Source organism: Bos indicus, chromosome 12 (assembly GCF_029378745.1).
Source record: "Bos indicus isolate NIAB-ARS_2022 breed Sahiwal x Tharparkar chromosome 12, NIAB-ARS_B.indTharparkar_mat_pri_1.0, whole genome shotgun sequence".
Taxonomy (NCBI): Eukaryota; Metazoa; Chordata; class Mammalia; order Artiodactyla; family Bovidae; genus Bos; species Bos indicus.
The window spans coordinates 12,350,321-12,371,831 of record NC_091771.1 but is presented as its reverse complement, the minus strand read 5'-3'; the positions used below and the strand labels follow the sequence as shown (position 1 = coordinate 12,371,831).

Below are 21,511 nucleotides of genomic sequence, written 5' to 3'. Positions count from 1 at the left end.
TAACACGATACCGTTTTAAAAGAAAAAAAAAAAGAAACACATGCATCCTAAAAGGCTGCCTGATTTTGTAATGTTTAATTATTTTCTTCATTCTTTCTCCACAACACTTCTCACTTTCCAGTGTCTTCTCCCACCTTTCTCTTATCCAGGTATTCAAATTCTACCTATTATGTCTCTTTAAATGTCAAAAGAACTTGCCATCCATTTCTGTGACAACGATGCTTTCCTGTTACTATACAGCCCTGTGCTTTTTCTTAATCATTCACCTGGTTCACTAACTATATTATTAACTGCTTAAGGACAGGAACTAGGTCTTAGTCTTCCCGTATCCCATTTTCCTGCAGCTTTCAGCATGATAATACATTCTCTTCTATCATAAAAGAACTGTCCCTTCCTTTCTCCTAAATTCCCCTAGTATTTCAATTTCCAAGGTTTATAGCTTTGATTAAAAATAGTCAACTGAACTTTCCCATACATATTAAAAGACAAATGTTGACAAATGACTTGTTCAAAAGGCTAGAAATGAGATAAAATAGCTGATCACCTCTTCTCGTAAATAAAACAAAGTAAATATAAATGAAGAATCTAATGAAGGAAATGAGCACAGTTCTACTTTTATCTGTAAATCTCATAAAAAACACAGTAGTCTATAACACTTGAAGGAATAAGTAACCTAAATTTAAACCTACTGATTCAATTTTTAGGAGGGAAAATATGCAATGTATTTTTGTTTGGTGCATTATCAATAAATTAACACTTAGTAAAGAACTAAATGTTCAATATTATGATACTAGTGACCTCACTGAAAGGTGACATTTTTGCTTATAAATAAATAAAGAACACATCTTCAGGTACTGATTTAACATGAAATTTTTTAAACCAGAAAATGAGTTAAAGTATATTCTTTAAAAGATACAGCTCAATATTTACATAAATTTGGAGTTGGAAAGAAGAGGGAAAATTTTATATGACTTACACACAGGTAAAAATTCAAGAATCCAGAAATAATCAATTTTCAGAAAAAAATTAATATGTCTTACATACCACTTATGGAGCTTCATACATGGAAAATCTAATTTAAAGCTATGACCAAAATTATTTTACCCTTCAGTGATTTCAAAGATTCATGAGTTCGATTTCTTATGAATTGTATTTCCTTCAGATGGTATTAAACAAAAAGAAACTTCACCCAAGCATTTTAAAATTTAATGCTCTAAATTAACCCCTTCATGGACTGCAGCCTGTTGTGGCAAAGTGGCTTACGTAACTCAATGAAGCTATGAGCCATGCCATGCTGGGCCACCCAAGGCAGACAGGTCATAGTTGAAAGTTCTGACAAAATGTGGTCCACTGGAGGAGGGAATGGCAACCTACTCCAATAATCTTGCCTGGAGAACCCAGCAACACTATAAAAAAGGAAAAAGTTATGACACCAGAAGATGAGCCTGCCCAGGTCGGAAGGTGTCCAATATGTTACTGGGGTACAGGAGAGGGCAACTACAAATAGCTCCAGAAAGAATGAAGACCAGGGGCCAAAGTGGAAACGTGCTCAGTTTTGGATGTGTCTAGTGGTGAAAGTGAAGTCAGATATATAGAGAACAATACTACATAGGAACCTGAAATGTAGGTGCATCAATCAAGGTAAATTGGATGTGGTCAAATAGGAGATGGCAAGATTGAACATCAACATCTTAGGAATCAGTCAACTAAAGTAGACAGGAATTGGCGAATTTAATTCAGATGACCATTGTATCTACTACATGGGAAAGAATTCCTTAGAAGAAATGGAGTAACCTTCATAGTCAATGAAAGAGTTCGAAATGCAGTAACTGGATGCAACCTCAAAGATGACCGAATGACTTTGGTTCGCTTCCAAGGCACACCATTCAACATCACAGTAAACCAAGTCTACGCCCCAACCATTAATGCCAAAGAAGCTGAAATTCACTGGTTCTAAGAAGACCTACAAGACCTTCTAGAACTGTCACCAAAAAAAGATGTCCTTTCCATCATAGGGGATTGGAATACAAAAGTAGGAAGTCAAGAGATACCCAGAGTAGAGTAACAGGCAAGTTTGGCCTTGGGAGTACAAAACAAAGCAGGGCAAAGTCTAACAGAGCTCTGTCAAGAGAACATGCTGCACCCTTTTCCAACAACCCAAGAGACAACTCTACACATGGACATCACCAAATGGTCAATACCAAAATCAGATTGCTTATGTTCTCTGCAGCCAAAGATGGAGAAGCTCTATAGTCAGCAAAAGCAAAACATGGAGCTGACTATGGCTCAGATCATCAGCTCCCTATTGAAAAATTCAGGCTTAAACTGAAGAATGTAGGGAAAAGCACTAGACCATTCAGTGGTTCAAATCAAAACCATTTTGATTTGATTCAGTGAACCAAATCCCTTATGATTAAACAGTGGAGGTGATCAATAGATTCAAGGGATTAGATCTGGTAGAGAAAGTGCCTGAAGAACTACAGAAGGAGATTTTAAACACTGTACAGGAGGCAGTAACAAAAACTATCCCAAAGAAAAAGAAATGCAAGAAGGCACAGTGGTTGTCTGAGAAGGCTTTACAAATAGTTGAGCAAGAAAGAGAAGCAAAAAGCAAAGAAGAAAGGGAAATACATACCCAACTGAAAGCACAGTTCCAGAGCATAGCAAGGAGAGATAAGAAGGCCTTAAATGAACAATGCAAAGAAACGGAGGAAAACAACAGAACTGGAAAGACTAAAGATCTCTTTGAGAAAATTGAAGATACTAAGCAAACATTTCAAGAAAGGGCACAGAAAAGGACAGAAATGGTATGGACTTAATAGCAGCAGAAGATATTAAGAAGAGGTGGCAAGAACACACAGAAGAACTATACAGAAGAGATCTTAATGACCCAGATAACCACAATGGTGTGATCACTCACCTAGAGTCAGACATCCTGGAGTGTGAAGTCAAGTGGGCCTTAGGTAGCATTTCTATGAATAAAGCTGGTGGAGGTGATGGAATTCCAGCTGAACTGTTTCAAATCTGAAAGATGATGCTATGGAAGTGCTATACTCAATATGCCAGCAAATTTGGAAAATGCAGCAGTGGCCATAAGACTGGAAAAGGTCAGTTTTCATTCTAATTCCGAAGAAGGGCAATGCCAAAGAATGTTCAAACACCAGATAATTGCACTCATTTCACATGCTAGTAAGGTTATGCTCAAAATCCTTCAATCTAGGCCTCAGCAACACATGAACTGAGAATTTCAAGATGTACAAGCTGGATTTAGAAAAGGCAGAGGAACATGAGATCAAACTGCCAACATTCGTTGGATCATGGAGAAACTAAGGAAATTCCAGAAAAATATCTACTTCTGCTTCACTGACTACACTAAAGCCTTTGACTGTGTGGATCACAACAAACTGTGGAAAATTCTTAAAGAGATGGGAGTACCAGACTACCTTACTTGTCTCCTGAGAAACCTGTATGCAGGTCAAGAAGCAAAAGAACCAGACAAAGAATAAGTGATTGGTGCAAAACTGTCAAAGGAATACGTCAAGGCTGCATATTGACACCCTGCTTATTTAACTTATATGCATAGTACATTATGCCAAATTCCAGGCTGGATGAATCACAAGCTGGAATTAAGATTGTTAGGAGAAATATCAACAACCTCCATGTGCAGATAATACCACTTTAATGGCAGAAAATGAAAAGCAACTAAAGAAAAGAGTCTCTTGCGTGGGTGCTAAGTCTCAGTTGTGTCTGACTCTTTGCAACTATGGACTGTAGCCCACCAGGCTCCTCTGTCCATGGAAGTCTCCAGGCAAGATCATTGGAGTGGACTGCCATGCCCTCCTCCATGGGAGCTTCCCATGCGGGACTGAACCAGTCTCTTGTCTCCTGCATTGACAAGCGGGTTCTTCACCACTATCACCACCTGGCAAACCCAAAAGATGGTCAAAGTAGAGAGTGAAAAAGCTGGCTTAAAACTCAACAATAGAAAAAAAAACTCATGGCATCCGGTCCATCACTTGATGGCAGATAGAAAGCGAAAAGGTGGAAGCAGTGACAGATTTTATTTTCTTGGGTCCAAAATCACTGCAGATGGTGACTGCAGGCATCAAATTAAAAGATGCTTGCTCCTTGGAAGGAAAGCAATGACCAACCTAAACATCATATTAAAAAGCAGAGATAGTACTTGGCTGCAAAGGCCTATATTATATAGTTAAAGCTATGGTTTTTCCAGTAGTCATATACAGGTGTGAGAGTTGGACCATAAAGAAAGCTGAGCACTGAAGAACTGATGCTTTCTAATTTGGTGCTGGAGAAGACTCTTGAGAGTCTCTCAGACAGCAAGGAGATCAAACCAGTCAGTCCTAAAGGAAATCAACCCTGAATATTCACTGCAAGGACTGATGGCTAAAGCTGAAGCTCTAATACTCTGGCCATGTGATATAAAGAGCTGACTCACTGGAAAAGACCCTGATGCTGGGAAAGACTTAAGGCAAAAGGAGAAGCGGGAGGCAGAGGACTGGGTGGTTAGATGGCATCACCAACTCAATGGACATGAATATGAGCAAACTCCAGGAGATCATGGAGGACAGAAGAGTCTGACATGCTACAATCCATGGGGTTGCAAAGATTCGGACAGGACTGAGCGAGTGAACTACAATGCTAAATTAAAAGTCATTTATAAAATGTGCCAACAAAAACTCATTAGAAATAATATATAAAAGTTACCTGGTTTAGAGGATCACTGTTTATATCTGATGATTTATTTATATCCTTCATACAAATAATTTCATTTTCATTTAGACTGCAGAAGTGCAGTGAGTTCAGAAGATCTGGGAGTTCCAAAGAAACTGCAGCCAAATCCTAATGTAAAGCAATAACACAATAAATAACACTGTAGCATAACACTTTAAATCCCTTATATTGTGGCCCTGAACTAAAATCATAAAGTCTACTTGTTATTGTTGTTTAGTTGCTCAACCATGTCCAACCCTTTGCAGCCCCGTGGACTGCAGCACGCTAAAGCCTACTAGTTAGTAAACTTTCCAGTTCATAATAGCTAACACTTGCAGTTTATTGACCACCATCGATTGTTTAGAAACTCAAAAATAAAATGTACTAAATATTTTAAAATTGACAATTTTTTTAGCACTTTAAACATAATGATACCAAACTGTAACAAGATTTCACATGGTACCTCACACATCAACAACAACGAGGCATTTAATAGTTTTCAGCAGCAAATGTCAAATCTGGAGTCCTCAAGTTTAACCATGAAATGTCTCAAATGGGATTCTTGCTTTTACAGTTCTTTGGCGGTTAAGTTACATATTTGTATAATTCAAGTCTATTTTTCTGCCTTTCTTCCCTTTAGTGAAAATTTTATGAAGATGTAATGAAAAACGCCTGTTTTTCTTTCCATTTGCCCCTTTTATGTAACTGTTTTGCCCAGTGCAAGAATTATTACCATCTCTGACCATTCATATAGTACTTTCCTTCATAAACATGGTTTTATCAGTCATTCTTAAAGAGGAAGTGGAGTATGAAAGAAATAACTTTGGATTCATCTTTTCAGCCTTACGCTCTCGCAACTATATCTTCTCTTGTGCCCTCTGTCTAAACTATTTCCTTCAGGTAAGGGCACAATCAAGACACACAGCAAAGGTTTCTTTTCTCATCACCAGATACGCATTACCTTTGCAAACAATGCAGTGCTAGTGCTGCTGCTTCTGCCAGATGTTTTACTGACACAAAAGGAAACACGACAAGCACAAGTTTTAAGAAGCAGTACAAGGTGAAAAAGAAAGTACCCCTATCACATCTACCCGAGCTTCCACTCCTCTTCACCTAAGTGTGCAGCTTTGCTTTGCTGATCCTAATCTCAACTGTCAGTGCCTCTATAAACACCTGCCTAAATCAAACAGGCTACAATTTTTACACTGGTTCTTCATTATTTTTTACAAATTTACTCTTACTTTAACAAATTTAACTCTTTTCTCAATTAAAAACATAAGAATATGACTGTTGAAGTTAGATTATAAAAACCATCGAAATAAAAAATAAATCTTCCATTCTACATTATGACAGATGCAGAAAAAGTTAGCCTGTGGTTTGCAACCTTCTCAGATAAATGACTTTTGTGGTCCCCTGACCTAAAACTGCTTTCCGTAACAGAAACACTCAGTGAAAACACTAAAAGTGAAAATGTCGAGGACACACTCAAAAGGTGACCTCAAAATGTCATCTTTTAACTTTAAATAGGAATGATAACAGAAGAGTTTAACGTAACTTTAAGGCTAACGAGCAAATTTTCCATGCTCTCAAAATTTGTTTCAAATAATCTCTCATGTCCCTTTCCAGTTCAATAAATCGACCGTACCTGTATATGAGCAGCATCTGTTTCTTCATTAAAACCTAGAAATGTGACCTGAATAAAAAAGGAATAAAGGTCCATTAAAATTTTTAAGTCTTGTCTCAATTAGATTGTTGACAGAGCTGAGAAACAGAAAGCAAAGCACACAATGCATTAAAATGCTGCTGCAAGATGATTAATTTTTTCAAAGATGATCACAAAGGTTTTTCACCAAAGGTCTGGCTCCAACTGGGGTTCCCAAACCTCTCCCACACCCACTCATTAGCAAATTCAATCCTCACCCTCAAACATAAAGCACATGTCTCTTCTCTCCACAGCCTCTGTGGCCACTTCTCCCCGGCATGACCCCAGTCCTCTCCTACCTGCCTCAGGAACCATCCTGTCATTTCCCTGTCAAAACCTTTCCAAGCTTCTCAATGCAGAGTCCTAATGGAGGTCCCAAGGCTCTGGCTTAGCTGGTGGCTTCAACTTTCCCTCACCTTCATTCAAACACATGGGCCCCCTCGCTGGGTCCAGGACACGCCTGATTGTTCCTGCCTAAGGGCTTCAGAGTGGTGCCTTCAACCCAGACCCCTATTCCTTGGATGTTTACCTGTCTAGCTGCTTCTTGTTCTTCTAGTTCCAACCTAAACATCACCTCCACAGAGAGGCTTTCCCTGGGAACCTCCCAAGGTACCTCCTGACTGACTCTCTGTGATATCACATTTATTTCCTTCAATACCTTTACATGGAGATTTCTCTACAAAAGTTTATAGAAATTAAATTTTTAAAGACAATCTAATGGTCTGAAGAAATGTCACATTATTAAGCAAAAAGGACAAATTATAGAAAAATGATATAGACTATACACATAATTTCAACCTTATTTTTAAAAATATACACCAGGAAAATAATTCTGGAAGTTAATATACCAAATTATAAGGAGGGATTAACTTTTAATGATGGAATTGTAAGTGATCTTATTTTTCTCTACTTTCACCCCCCTATGGTTTTTTCTTTCCTCACTTACAGAATTAATGACATTTTTTTTAAATACTTTCAGTATTTCTTATTTTTCTATATGGAATATGTACAGTTTTGTAACCTGAGTATCATTACTTTAAAAATTTATATTTCTTTGTCTTTGACATCATAAGAAGAAATTTTGACTGCTTGAAGCTAGACTAGTAACTGTCTACCAAGTAAGTTCTATGACTAAAAATATGAAATAAGTGGCAACAATATAATCAATTCTCAAGAATTAATGGAAAACAGCATAGTTAAAATACAAAGCAACACTCAATATACTTTTGACATCTTTCTGATGACTCAAAAGCAAGTCAGAATCTTAAGATTGTTGCAGAATCTTTATTCTCATTAATTATGAGTACTGCCTTCACAGAAATGTTACAGTTAACTTCCAGGTGTCCAGGTAAAGTCATTAACCTGTAGGAACCTGTCTCCTTACGTATAAATCTTAAGGCAACACAACTCCTCTCCCATGGTTGTGAGGGCTAATAAGAGAATGTGGAGGAAAGTGCCCAGCATATCGCAGGCACTCAACAACAAAGAGACACTCAAGTAACAAGCTTCCTTTCTTCAACAAAGATACTTCGGAAATATATATGCCCTAACATGAGACAGAAATTCCTTCTATTCTTTTAAGCTTCCTTTAACTGAATGCAAGAGAGAAAATGAGCTGGCATGGAGGTCTGAAGGTGCCAGCAGAGCACTGCATTTCGCAGTGCTTAAGGAATGTGGGCTCAGAGGGCACTGAGTAAACCACTGGAGAGAGGCGGCTGGGACCCCGGTTGAGGGCAGAGGACACAGAAGACTTGTCATGCCTGGCAACAGCTGAGGAGATCAGGAGAGGCTTGGCTCGACTAAAATAAAACAATAAAGGATAACAAACAGGAGAACAGCCAAGAGCCAGAGAACCGAGCTCACACAAAAAGAAGAGGCTCGGGTCAGAACCACTGCAGGCCTGAAAGCTGTGCTCGCCATCCTGTGCAGCTACTTCAAACAGTTTCTCAAGGAATATGAAAGAAAACCATACCCAAAATAATAACCAATATTTTTATTAGAACCCTGATTTCAAAAAAGAATCTTTAATCAACATATTTATCAGTTTTGAGCTTCAATGACCCCAATATCCTGTCTCTCTTCTTTGGTAAATAAATGTATAGATGGACTATGGTTATATATTGTAGAAAAAAACTTTACCCCTTTTAATAGTAATAAATTCAAACAAAGATTGGAAACATTGACGCAACAGAGAAAAAGGTGAGCAAGTAGTATATCATATCCTTAAGTGGAAAATATCTTACTTCAAAATAAATATATCACTATTTCATTTTTGAATCAAAGCACTGAATTTAAACAACCAATAAATGAGTATTAAAAATAAGTATATATTTTGTTTCAGAGTAGAAAATTTCAGAATGTAAGTCCCAATTACTGAACATAGTAGAAATCATTTAATACACAGCTGTGTGTCTGAGTGGTCAGTAATGTCTGTGCACTGAATTAAATGTGTGCATTATAATACACTAAGATGACTATGCTGTGTGTGCGTGCTAAATTGCTTCAGGTGTGTGGGATTCTTTGCGATCCCATCGACTGTAGCCTGCCAGGCTCCTCTGTCTGTGGGATTTTCCAGGCAAGAATACTGGAGTGGGTTGCCAAGCCCTCTTCCAGAGATCTTCCTGACCCAGGGACTGAACTCACATCTCTTATGTCTCTTGAACTGGCAGGCAGGTTCTTTACCACTAGTGCCACCATAGCAGGTACTTAAAACAGGTACTTCTCACACATGAATTAATGTGCAGAGATTTTAGGCATTTAAAAACAGACCACGTAGTCCTACAAAGATACATGAAAATACACTGTGCTGTATTAGAAAAGGGTATAGAGCGTAATCCGTCAAACCTCAGTCAAATTGGCATGTTCATCCTGCTTCAAACAGTCCTCGGCTGATACACTGCATAGTTCCTTCTCGCTCTGCAATAAAGACTTCACAGACTGGAACACATCTTCATTGAAGCTCTGAAAACAAAAGATACTCTTAATTTACTTAATTCTAAGACAATGTAAAAGAACCTGGTGATGGATTAAATGGAGAGTCCGTAACTTTCCAGAGAATATTCAGTGGGCACCTTTTGATGTAACAGAACTCAACTCAACTGAGAGAAAGAAAGAACAAAAGGCTGAAGCAGAACTCCACATGCTCAACACACAACAGCCCCAGGCTCTCAACCTAGAGAGACGTGAGGCCCTTAGCCAGGCCCTCTCCCTTCCACCCTGCACTGACACCTAGCAGATCGCACACCTGATTTCCAAGTCACTGGAAGAACAGAAGCAACAATTCATAAGATGATGATGGGGGGGCTTACAGTAAGGTATGCTAACAATGTGATTAATTTCATAGCGAAGTTGGGGATGGAAAAATCAGAGGTAAGAACCCAAAATAAGGCTTTTCAGGGTTCTTAAAGCAGCAGTATGATGAAAGAGGGAAGGCATTCCAGATTTGAAAGAAAAGGATGTCATAAGTGCAAAGAAACAGAGGAGGAGGAAAATTTCATAAATGAATATTATAGTTGGATATAAAGAGAACATTAATTTCTCTCTACCTTATTCCCCTTCTGATTTGTTGATCTGCTATTTTGGCAAAAATGTCCTTATTCCCTAATGTTCCCCTGTAGAAATCCTATGTATTCCAAGACCTGTGAAGATTTCCCACCCCTTAGTCGTAATAAAGCTCTCCCAAACTTCCTACTGTATTGTTTGCACATTAAGATCATTTAATCTATACCACAATGTATTATAATTACTGCTTTTGTATGTATGTCTTTCCTACCTGTTAATCCAAATTACTGAAGTAATTGTCCTTTACTCAATCTATTATCCCAGATTTCAGTACCTCACATACAGTATGAACTCAAACAAAGAGAAAAGATGCAAATATGAAATCAAAGCAATTAACAAAAAAAATGTAATGTTAAATCTGAACTTTCAATATGAACTCAGGGCTCTTTAAACGTTTGTACTGCATTTTTTCCATTGATAGATCATAGAATCAATGACCCTTAAGAGCAATGAGCAAATCCAGCACACAAACTCCTGGAATGGTATTTACCATTCACCAATTAAATACCATTCACCAATGAAAAGAACTAGAAGTTCTCTGAGTGAAGGAATTCCAGGTCTGAGGCGGAAACTTATGAAGTGCAGCTGAACGTCTTACTGTGACACAATGGAAGAAAGTGTCTCAAAAGAACACAGAAGCTTGAAGAACACTTGAAGGAATTCCAATTGGCCAAATATGGGATAATCTAAGCATCAAAAGAATACAGATGGTAATGGAGTACGACAGCTGAGTTTTAAAAGAAACTACAAGCCCATTAAGAGAGACAGATAAAAGGGTAGGGGTTGGAGGACTGTGCTACCTTACCTTAGAAGGCTGGCTAACAAATATGAACAGAATGACAAAATTTAAAAATTCCATTTGTAACTCCCAATATAACTACTGATTCAGGAAAGGACTATCAATGTATCCTAATCTACCAGATTAAAAGCTACTGGGGAACAAGATAGTGTTTTGCCACATCACCCTATAGATTACTTATTAACAGTATTAATTACAAAGGGATTATGTGTCTTTATGCTGCAGATAACTGGTGGTTTATCAGAGTTAAGGCAGTTAAGGGTAACTAACTATCTGGTCAAGCCTGGCCTTAAAAAGATGCACCTTCTGATCTGAAACACTAGAATGACCATGACATGATCCGTGAGGTGTTCCTACTGAACCTAACCACAAGGAAAAAACAAGTGAACTCAGAATATGAAGATGTTCTACAAGATAAGCGCTACAAACTCTTCCAAAGATCTGCCATCATGAGAAAAGAATTTAGACCAGAGATGGAGCTGACGGGGGTGGGGAGATCAAAAAGATACAATACCTAAGTAGAGAATGTCAACCTTACTTGACTCCTAGACGAGAGGCAAGGGGAAAATCACAAGGATACTGAGACAACTGGGGAAATTTATGCATGGATTGCACGTTAAGACTGTGCTACTGAATTAATGATTTTCTGAAGGACAGTAATAATGCTGATGTTCTTAAGAGAAGCATGCTAGCAGAGGAAAACGAGAAGTAAAATAATGTCTGTAGCCTACTCTTATTTGGTTTCAAAAGGGAAGTGTGTATGTACATATATACACATGCAGATAGAATGGGTTTGGTAAAATGTTAACAGGGTGAATCTAAGTGAAGAGTAGATGTGGTGTTCACTGTACTGCTTTTCCCCCCAATATTTGAATATTCAAAATTTTAAATGATTCTTCTTTCACTAATGAGTGGAAATTTTCAGGCTAAATTATGAACATGAACTTAAAAAAGGAAAAAATATGAAATGTGAAATCTGAACATAAGCAATCAACATAAACTCCTGACAGTAAAAGAACAACAGCACAGTTAGTACCCAGATCTTGATTTCTAAAATCAAAAGGTTCTGTGGAGAAAGAGCCCATTCCAGGTCTGAGGAAGGTAAAGCAGAAACAGGGTCAGTCTTATACTAGAAAGCAAGGAAGCAATTAAAGAATTATAAGCCTGAGACAAAAGGACTTTGGCATTGCCTGAAGGGGCTTATAGGGACCAAGTCTGGGGCAATCTGAGCAACTTAAATAAACGAGTGAATAAATAAATAAATGATTGCAAATAAATAAAAGATAAGAAAACATAGTTATTTTAAAATCAATGCTTCCAGAGCAACACAAATAAATTTAAACTACTAACATCCATGTAAGGTGACTATTCCACCAAATAATTCATCTGAAAATTGATAATCACCATGTTGCAACTTTCAGGAACTAGCTGCAGGAAAGGACCATCAAGGGATGCCAAAAGTGTTAATGAAAGTTGAAAAAACAAGATGCTTGCACACCACCAAGTATCATCCCATAGATTATCTGCTAACTAAAAAACAGAAACACTTTTAAAATGGACAACAGTTACTACCTTAATCAACTGATCGATTCTAGCATCACTAATCATTAGGAAAACCTGCAATTTTGTCTTCTCACTACCCTTTAGTATCCTGGCTAAAAATTTTTAACTTGAATCTAAGTTAAGCCTTTACACCTAACTTCTAGTTTATATGAAATATATAGAGAGGGGAGAAGAGTAAGTTAAATAGCACTGTGAGAAAACCACCAGACAAATGCAGAATGTGGAACACTGTACAAGAAACTGGCCTGGCCCATTCAACCAGTCAGTCTTGAATTTAAAAACAGAGAAAAAGAAGAGAAGCTCTTTCAGAACCACTCCTCAAAAACATGAGTCATAACCATCAAATGCAATTAGCTCAAATGCAATAGGAGCCTACATTGAACCCAAAATGGAAGTGGGGTGGGTGATGGCCTATAAAAAACATTTTCAGAGTAATAAAGGAAATCTGAGTATGGCTGGGTATTAGATATAGGGGATTATATTTAATTTTCTTGAATGTGATCATGTTTGGAGTGATGAAACATCAAGAATGTTAACTTTTACAAGGATTTACTGTATAGCACAGGGAACTATATTCAACATCTTGTGATAACCTATAATGGAAAAGAATCTGATGCTCTACACCTCAAATTAACACAATATTGTAAATCAACTGTAGTTTTAAAAAAAATAAAGACCATTAATTTTCAAATGGTTCTGCCAAAAATTAAATACACACAGAAATAAAACAAAAATATTAACTGCTGAATAGGGGTGGTTGGTATGTAGGTTTACATATGGGTGTACTATAGTTTCTCTATATGCTTGAAATTTTCATAATAAAATGTTAGAAAAAAATTAATGGAATATAAAGTGCAGTTCTTTCTGGTTCTCATAGTCCCTGATTCCCAATAAATATTCAAAGTATCTCTTTACCTTTAATGCAAAGTAAGGTGAAATCTAGAAAATCTGAGTATACGTTTCCAATTTCCACATTAGCCAACAGGGAAGTTTTTTTCAGCTAATATATATATATTATATATATATTATACATGTAATACATATAATACACACACACACACACACACAGACCTTTTGAAATAAAAAATGTCAAAAGTTGTACTGTGCATACAGAACACACATACAAAGTATATAAGATTTAGATTCATATACTTCTATCTAAAAGGGTTTCCAAATATTCAAGAGAATTCAAACCAGAATTTTATCATGTGTCTAATATAAACAATGGGCTGCTGCTGCTGCTGCTGCTGCGTCACTTCAGTCGTGTCCGATTCTGTACGACTCCATAGATGGCAGCCCACCAGGCTCCGCCGTCCCTGGGATTCTCCAGGCAAGAACGCTGGAGTGGGTTGCCATTTCCTTCTCCAATGCATGTAAGTGAAAAGTGAAAGTGAAGTCGCTCAGTCAAGTCCGACGCTTCACGACCCCATGGACTGCAGCCTACCAGGCTCCTCCATCCATGGGATTTTCAGGCAAGAGTACTGGAGTGGGTTGCTAAATAACAATATTAAATTAACAGTATGAAGTTTCGGCTGTGGCTGAATACACTGGTGAATTCAAATTAAATAGATAGGTAGTACAATGCTTGGAGTACATGGTCACTCACTACCATATTTTCTGTATATGTGCATTTCTTAGTTCTAATATTAATTTAAAGCAGTCAGTACAATTTAATTACTAATTTAAAGCTATGGATCCAATGGCTAATCTGAAAAAACTATAATATACCTATAGTTTACAAAAAGTAAAAACACACAGAAAATAGTTTTTACTATGAAGTGAAGTTGCTCAGTCGTGTCCAACTCTTTGCAACCCCATGGACTATAGCCCAGCAGCCTCCTACATCCATGGAACTTTCCAGGCAAGAGTACTGGAGTGGGTTGCCATTTCCTTCTCCAGGGGATCTTCCTGACTCAGGGATAGAACCCAGGTTTCTTTTTTCAAATTAAAAAGGGGACCTACTAAGTTTAAAGGTCCCTGAAAACACAAGGGGCATATTACTTAAAAATATAATTACTACAGAAACTAGCACAATATTATAAAGCAATTATCTTCCAATAAAAAATATAAAATAAATAAGTTTACTTTCTGTTTTCCAACTTTACAGGCACCTTTTTCGACAACCACTCTATTCCAGTTAGCAGTCAAACCCAAACATTTCTTAGATCTCTGAAGAAATGAATAGCTAAATGAAAAAGCAGGCCTAGCAGCTTTAAGAACACTAACAATGAGAAGCTGGAAAGAAGATCTGCAGAGAGACAAGAGCTACTATAAGAGAGGAGCGAGAAAGAGCTACAATGCAAGAAGTCAAAGACCATTTATCAAGCAAGGACTTGTCAACAGTGTCATATAATGTGAGATGAAGCTAAAAAAAGGTTTGACAAAGACTGCTAACCGTCCTCCAGTGTTCATTCTCCCTTTCATCAAGTGACACCCCCACAGTGTTAGTCAGGAAAAATGTCAAGAATGAAAGGGTAACAAAATCATCACGAGAGGAAAAGAGAGAGGGTTCTTCCTCAGACTAGAAACCCGGAAGCATCAGAAATCGCATTTCATTTGCTCGCTCTTTATTTTCCACCTGCTACCTAGCCTAGGGCCAGGCATACTAGCAGCACTCAAGTTTATATCTGCTGAGTGAATCAGTGAACAGTAATATTTTGAGGTAAAGCTAAAGCTATGTAAGAAAAGTCACACCTGATGCTTATATTGTGAAGAAGAAGAAAGAAAACTACTGAGAAGAAATAGGGAGAGATTTTGATCTTTGGCAAATAATGTTTATTGTCTCCATGATTTCATATCACTATTTACATATATCCCAATCTCTGCATTTTATCATTATTGATTTCAATAATTAAAATGCATTTAAAAACAGTAATATCAATTCCTTCTTGGCCTTTTGGCTAAGATCAAGTGTAAAAACAGTAATATAACACAGCTGCTTAAAAAGACTCTGACTTCAGAAAAAGGATCAACATTTTTATTAAAACAATCACTAAAAGAAATCTAATATAGTGAACTTACTTTTCTGACAGATGCTCTAGTTTTCATGTGATTGTTCCTGAAAGACTGGAAGGTCGCCATGACTATTCTGCTGTTGTATGTAATCAATGAAGAGTTAATCCACTAAAGACCTAAAGAAAAAATAGTAAAAGAAACTAATTTATTGATCTGAGTAATTCAGGCAAGCATTTTGTCCTAAAATAACTTCTTCAAATTCACTTAGAAAAATGAAAACATAAACAAAAATTCTCAGACATAAAAATGTACTCAACAGTCTAACATGAATATTTGAATATTCATGAAAACTATGAATACTGGTACTTTAGTAAGATCAAACTATTACAAAATGTTATTTTTAGGTTCAAAATTATTATATATTCAAAATTACCCATATCTAGTCAGTCTTAGCCCTTTTTAATTACAAATAATATCTGAAAGCCTTAGTAAGAAATATTTCAAAAACTTTTAAAAAACCTAAAACATAGAGTATCACAGAAAGAACCTCAACGTTCTTGTCTCCTAAAAGTGACTCTATTACTACAGCAACCATGAATGCTCTAGACATTCTTATTTCTTGGGGAGAAAGGTTTAATAATATACAAACGAAAATATGAAATCTGTACATATCAGATAAAATCAGATAAAAACAAATCCCTTCTACAGGACTCTTAAGAGCATACCAATGGCAAGAATTCAAAAACATCCAATTCAAATGATAACACCATAGTATTTAAAACACACACACACACCCTCCTTGGTAGAAAACGCTAGAGCTATGTCACTTTTTATCAATGCTTTAATGAAACACCTTTGAGAGCTTAAATCAACTTGAGTATTAACCACTGAATACCCACATTTGACCACAGTAACTTGTCCCTTCGTTCATAATCTATGGGCACCAGATGCTATGGATACAGGTATAGAACGGGGCATATACAGCCCTTCTGGGTCAGAGCCTTACAAGGAAAATCCTTTATTACTGTAAAGGGCAGGAGTGAGAACTGAATTCTAAATCCTTAATACTAAAAAAAAAAAAAAAATACTAAAAAATAAATAAATAAATAAATCCTTAATACTAAAAAAAATCTGAATGGAGATTGAAGACATGCCTAATCAGTTTCAGTCAAATTGGTCTTCTCAAGAATTACCTAGTTGAAGTTTTCAAGACATTTGGTTGATATTAATTTATACTATGAAGAGATTTATACACAAAACCAAACTTCAAACTAGTCCCCCACAGAACTGCAAAAAAAAAAAAAAAAAGAAAACCTAAATTATAGTGGAGCTCTAATTTTATATTCTTTTGCTACAAAGATAAAACTGAAGTATCAGCGCCTGCACACAAATGCACCTCACTTTAGGGATTCCTAGATTCTAATTTTTCCCAAAGAATTATATTTTTTACTTATTGGGGGGGCCACACACTTGGGGAGGCTATCAGCTCCCCAAATAGGGATCAAACCTGTGCCCTCTGCAGGAGTAGCGCAATCTTAACCATCGGACTGCCAGGGAAGTCCCAGAATTTAATTGTTTCAGACAAAGAATTTCTATTCTGAACTAAAATAAACTTCTATTCTAGTCTCTTTAACAATAAAACGTGATTAGTGACTGGAATTGAAGCAGAGTTGTCAGAAAGACAAGGAATGTCCAGATAGCACAAGATAAAGAGCGATACACTGGGATACAGAACAGTAGCATTTGTATCCCCCTTGTGACTCTCACTAGCTCTGTTCCCTCTAGGCAAACTGCATTATCTCTGGATCTGTTTCCTCTATGTATATATCTGGGTGTATATGATGTATGTTAACCTCGATGTATACCTACTTACTGGACAAGTTTATTGTAAGAATCAAATAGAAATTTATAAGAGGCACTTCAAAAACTATAAACATAGGTAAAAGATTTACTTACAGACCAAAATGATTAAGAGGACCAAACTTCTCAAAACAAGGTATAAAGGTTTATGTAACCAAAGCAAAGAAATAATCTTTTTCTTTGTCCCAGTCCAAGACACTCTCCATTCCCCTCTTCCCCGCCCCGATTTTTCTACACCTACCAAAAACCCTCAGAGACGAGTGGACTTGCCTCAAACTTCACATAAAACATATAAAATTAAGAGGCCAACACAAGGATGCAACAACAGTGAAACTCTAACTCAGCTCCTGAGTAAACTGGCATCACCTTTCTGGAGCGCAATTTTGTAATGCATGCCAAAACCCTGAAAACACCCCTACACTCTGACACAGCCACTCCACTTCTGGGAATTCATCAAAGGAAAGAATGCCCCTGGAGCAGCCAGGGTTCTCAGGAGAGCTTAAGACACACCAATAGCTGTGCTAAAAGACTTCCTTGCACGTATCGTTCAATCCTTAGGACTGGCAGAATCCAGTTCTACAGTGAGAAAAACAGAGGTGAGCAAAGTTAACCACTCACCAGGCCCCCACAGTTAGCAGCAGAGGGCTGAGACGCAAATCCCGATCTTTGAACTCTAGCCCCCAGGCGCTTATCCTCCTCTCTACAGTGTACAGAGGCCTGAAAAGCTGTTCATCGCACTTTGTAATAGCAATAAGGACCACCCCAGATGTCAGAAACAGAAAGACTGAATGCCCGAGAGTGCCTTCCCACCACGACATGATGTCGGCCACGGTACACAATGCGCACGGACAGACAACCAGCATGCAAAGCATCTGTACTTTCTCTGACCCCTAATCTTCCCCAAGAGATGGAGTTGCTAAGAGATGGTAATTGCTAAAAGCAATTAACTTTGCAGCTGCAGAATAAAGGCAACACGAGCAAAGATTAAACTTGAACTCAATGGTGGCGTCACCAAACCTGAAACTGACCCATTACCTCACCAGAAGGTGGACTCTGCAACAGGCCAAGCCCCCAAGGAAAGAAGCAGTCACAAGGCCTTCGGGGAAGGCCAGGGCCTCTGATACAACATCCGTATCTGACACCGTGTACTACCGCAGCTCACTACCTGAAATATTCCTGAATGGCAGACCTAAACAGGACACCCTTTTCAAAGCTGAGAACTGAACAATCCAGTATGAACCTACAAAGAATCATTAAAACACACACACACACAAATATACACTGAAGAAAGGAAAAAAAAACAAACTCCCAACATACTCATGCCACCCAAAACTCACATTATCTATTTTTAGAATTTAAGAAACTAGTTTTAATCCCACGTTTACACTCTGCTTCACTCACTGAAGAAAAATACTTACTGAATCCTACTCCATTACTTCTGTGTTTCACTTAAAACATAAGCAAAATATTAACCTTGCAGAGAAAAGAAATCTATCAAAGAATATCTATGAAACAGTCCGTAACAGTGAATCCAGCATGAGATGGTATGACTCATACTTCTGATAAAGCAAAGAAACAAAAATCTCTTTAGAAAAGACACAAAGGCAGATAGAGGGAGAAAGAGTAACAGAGTAGGGTTCCTCATTCTTTCATAATTACAGAATATGTACTTTTAAACAGATTTTACAAAAGGTGCAAAAATACAGTATTTTTCCCTGGAACATCTTTATGTTAGGATAATAAACTTTTCCCTTAATGCTTTTTTGTTTTGTGTTCCATTCTGGGTGAATAAACAAGAGTCCTAAACAGGAAATCACTAAGGGTTTTTCTCTAAAGTCAAATATTAGAGTGAACCTGGATAATGTTTTACTAAACAGCTCTAAGAAAATAAAGTACAGATGGACAAGGCAAACAACTCAAGAGTAAGCTGTCAGAGCTCAGGAAAGCCACAGGATATAAAGCACCATGAAACAAATGAAATCTTCTGAGAAGCAGCAAAAAAGCAGAATAGTTGTTTGCTGAAACACAAACAACCAAGAAAGTTTTAAGAAATATCACAAAAGAAAAATAAATACCACAGAATGTAAAAGAAAACAAATGAAAACTAGAAAAATTATAAAGAGCACAGAAAACAGGTATCAGACACTTTGAATAAACTGTACCTATCCTTGATCCTGCGATTTCACTTCTTAAAATTTATCCTATATACATACTTGCACAAAATTCACGAGGATATATGTGAAAGAATATTCACTAAGACAAAAAAGGATGAAAACTAAAAATAACCTAGAAGCCCAACAAGTCAAATAAATTATAATAAATTCATATGACTGTGTTGGAAAGAAAGCAATACATACTGACGATAGTCCAGCGTGTTCACAATATATTAAGGAAAAAAGAAAGCTACAGAACAACATAAATAGTGTGCTCTCGGTGATTTTTTTAAAAATTATATACATACAAAACTGACACTGCATGTTTCCCTCTTTTTGAGTTCTGAAAACAAAAGTGTTTTATTGTATTTGTATTCAAGCACAGTAAGCATTCAAACATCTGCTGAAAAAAATAAAAAATTATTTTTAAAGTACAAAGTAGATCTTTAAATGTTGAAATGGATACCTCTACATTTAAATAATTATTTCTGAAAATATAAGTCTCCAATAATTTCTAATTGTATAATATTTGGGAACGTATTTATAATAAATACACCAAATACATATTTTGGCCAAATCCCAAATATCCAGTGTTAAAAATAAATATTCTATTGAATATAAATACAACTAAATAGGACAAAATATGTGAAACATTAGTTTCAGACACTACCAGACAAGAGACAACACAAGAGTTGATCTATGCAAGACTATCATCCAAGAGAAATACTTCCAGGTCACAACACAAAGAGACACATGCCAAGCAGTCTGGCAGTCTCACCGAATTGAAGAAACAGGGGCCAGAGTTTGGGAAGGCCAAGTTGCTTAGAATTTGCAGGGCAGGTACTGGAGAAAGAGCTCAGAAAGAGTCAGAACTTTACAGACCTGCAAGGTGGGCTTCCTAGGGTCCTTATATGTGCTGAGTAGCTGAGGATGGGGAAATAATTTCCAGAGAGCAGTAGGCCAAATAGTACCTTGAGCCACACAGGACTTTTGGAATAAGTCCCACCAACCAGAGTGGGAAAACTCTGTAACATACCAGGAAATGGATGGACTCCTCAGAAGGAAATTTGCCTCAGCTGAGGAACTAAGTCAGCACTAAAGTCTGCTCTGGACTTACCCTAACAAAGATAAAAGTCCAGCCTCAAAACACCCAACAGACTACAAATAATCTAGCTGTATACTCCAACTAACTCCAACACTTAAAGGAATACAACAAAACTGAGCAAGTAACAGCATAAAATTTAATAGCTGGCACACAGTCTGAAATTATCAGATATACAGAGGAGAAAAATAAGACCCATAAGCAGGAGGATAAAAGTCACTAAGTGCAGATCCAGAAATGACGGAGATAATGGAATGCACAGAACAGATATTAAAACTATATTACAAATGTGTTCCATACAGTCAAGAAGGGAAAGAAAACATGATTATGATAAGGAGAGAACAGAAGATGCAAGAGATTCAAATTGAATTTCTGGAGATAAAAATAAAGTACATCCTAGATGCAATTAACAGCAGATTAGACACTGCAAGAGAGAAGCTCAGTTAATTTAAAGACATAGCAATAGAAACTACCCAAAATGCTGCACAGAGAAACTTAAAAACAAACAAATGACTCACTGTAAAAGATGAATAACTGGAATCCCAAAAAGTGTGAGAACAAGGAGCAACATATGAAGACAAAATGGCTCAGAATGTCCCAAAGTTGATGAAAACCATAAACTGACAGATGTAAGGAAGATTAACAAACCCTAAGGAAAACAAACATGAGGAGGACTTCACCAATACACACTGCAACCAAATTTCTGAAAATGTGTGATAAAGAGAAACCTCTTGAAAGCAACCAGAGAGAAAACTACTCACTACATACAGAGGAACAAAGGCAACAAATTTCTTATTAGAAACTATGCCAAACCATAAAACAATGGGGAAACATCTAAAGAGTGTCAACCCAGATACGCATTCCCAAATATCTTTCAAAAATTAAGAGAAAATAAATTTATTTGAACTAAAAAAAAGCTATGAGAATTCATCACCAACCAACCATCACTATAATCAGTGTTAAAAAATTTTTTTTTCTACAGGCAAAAGAAAAACACTATCACATGCAAATTTGGATCTAAACTAAGCATAATATCTCAAAGGGTCAATATAAGGGTAATATAAAAAATATTTTCTGCTTTTTTA

The 21,511-nt window shown here is 37.0% G+C and overlaps 1 protein-coding gene and 1 non-coding gene across 5 annotated transcripts in view; one reads left to right on the top strand and one right to left on the bottom strand.

Annotated features, from left to right (window-relative positions):
* Positions 1–21,511, bottom strand: part of AKAP11 (A-kinase anchoring protein 11) — a 51,694-nt gene that overhangs the window by 24,509 nt on the left and 5,674 nt on the right. For all 4 annotated transcript variants that reach the window (XM_019971210.2, XM_019971213.2, XM_070800024.1 and 1 more), the window contains exons 2-5: positions 15,378–15,487; positions 9,278–9,394; positions 6,377–6,424; positions 4,726–4,860 (exon numbers count right to left, since the gene is read on the bottom strand). In XM_019971210.2, coding sequence (XP_019826769.2) covers positions 4,726–4,860; positions 6,377–6,424; positions 9,278–9,394; positions 15,378–15,437 — 360 coding nt within the window. In that variant the 5' untranslated portion in view covers positions 15,438–15,487. The remainder of the gene's footprint in view (positions 1–4,725; positions 4,861–6,376; positions 6,425–9,277; positions 9,395–15,377; positions 15,488–21,511) is intronic.
* On the top strand, positions 15,237–15,434 carry LOC139186294 (U2 spliceosomal RNA). Its single transcript, XR_011569891.1, has one exon. It is a non-coding gene; the product is annotated as a U2 spliceosomal RNA (small nuclear RNA).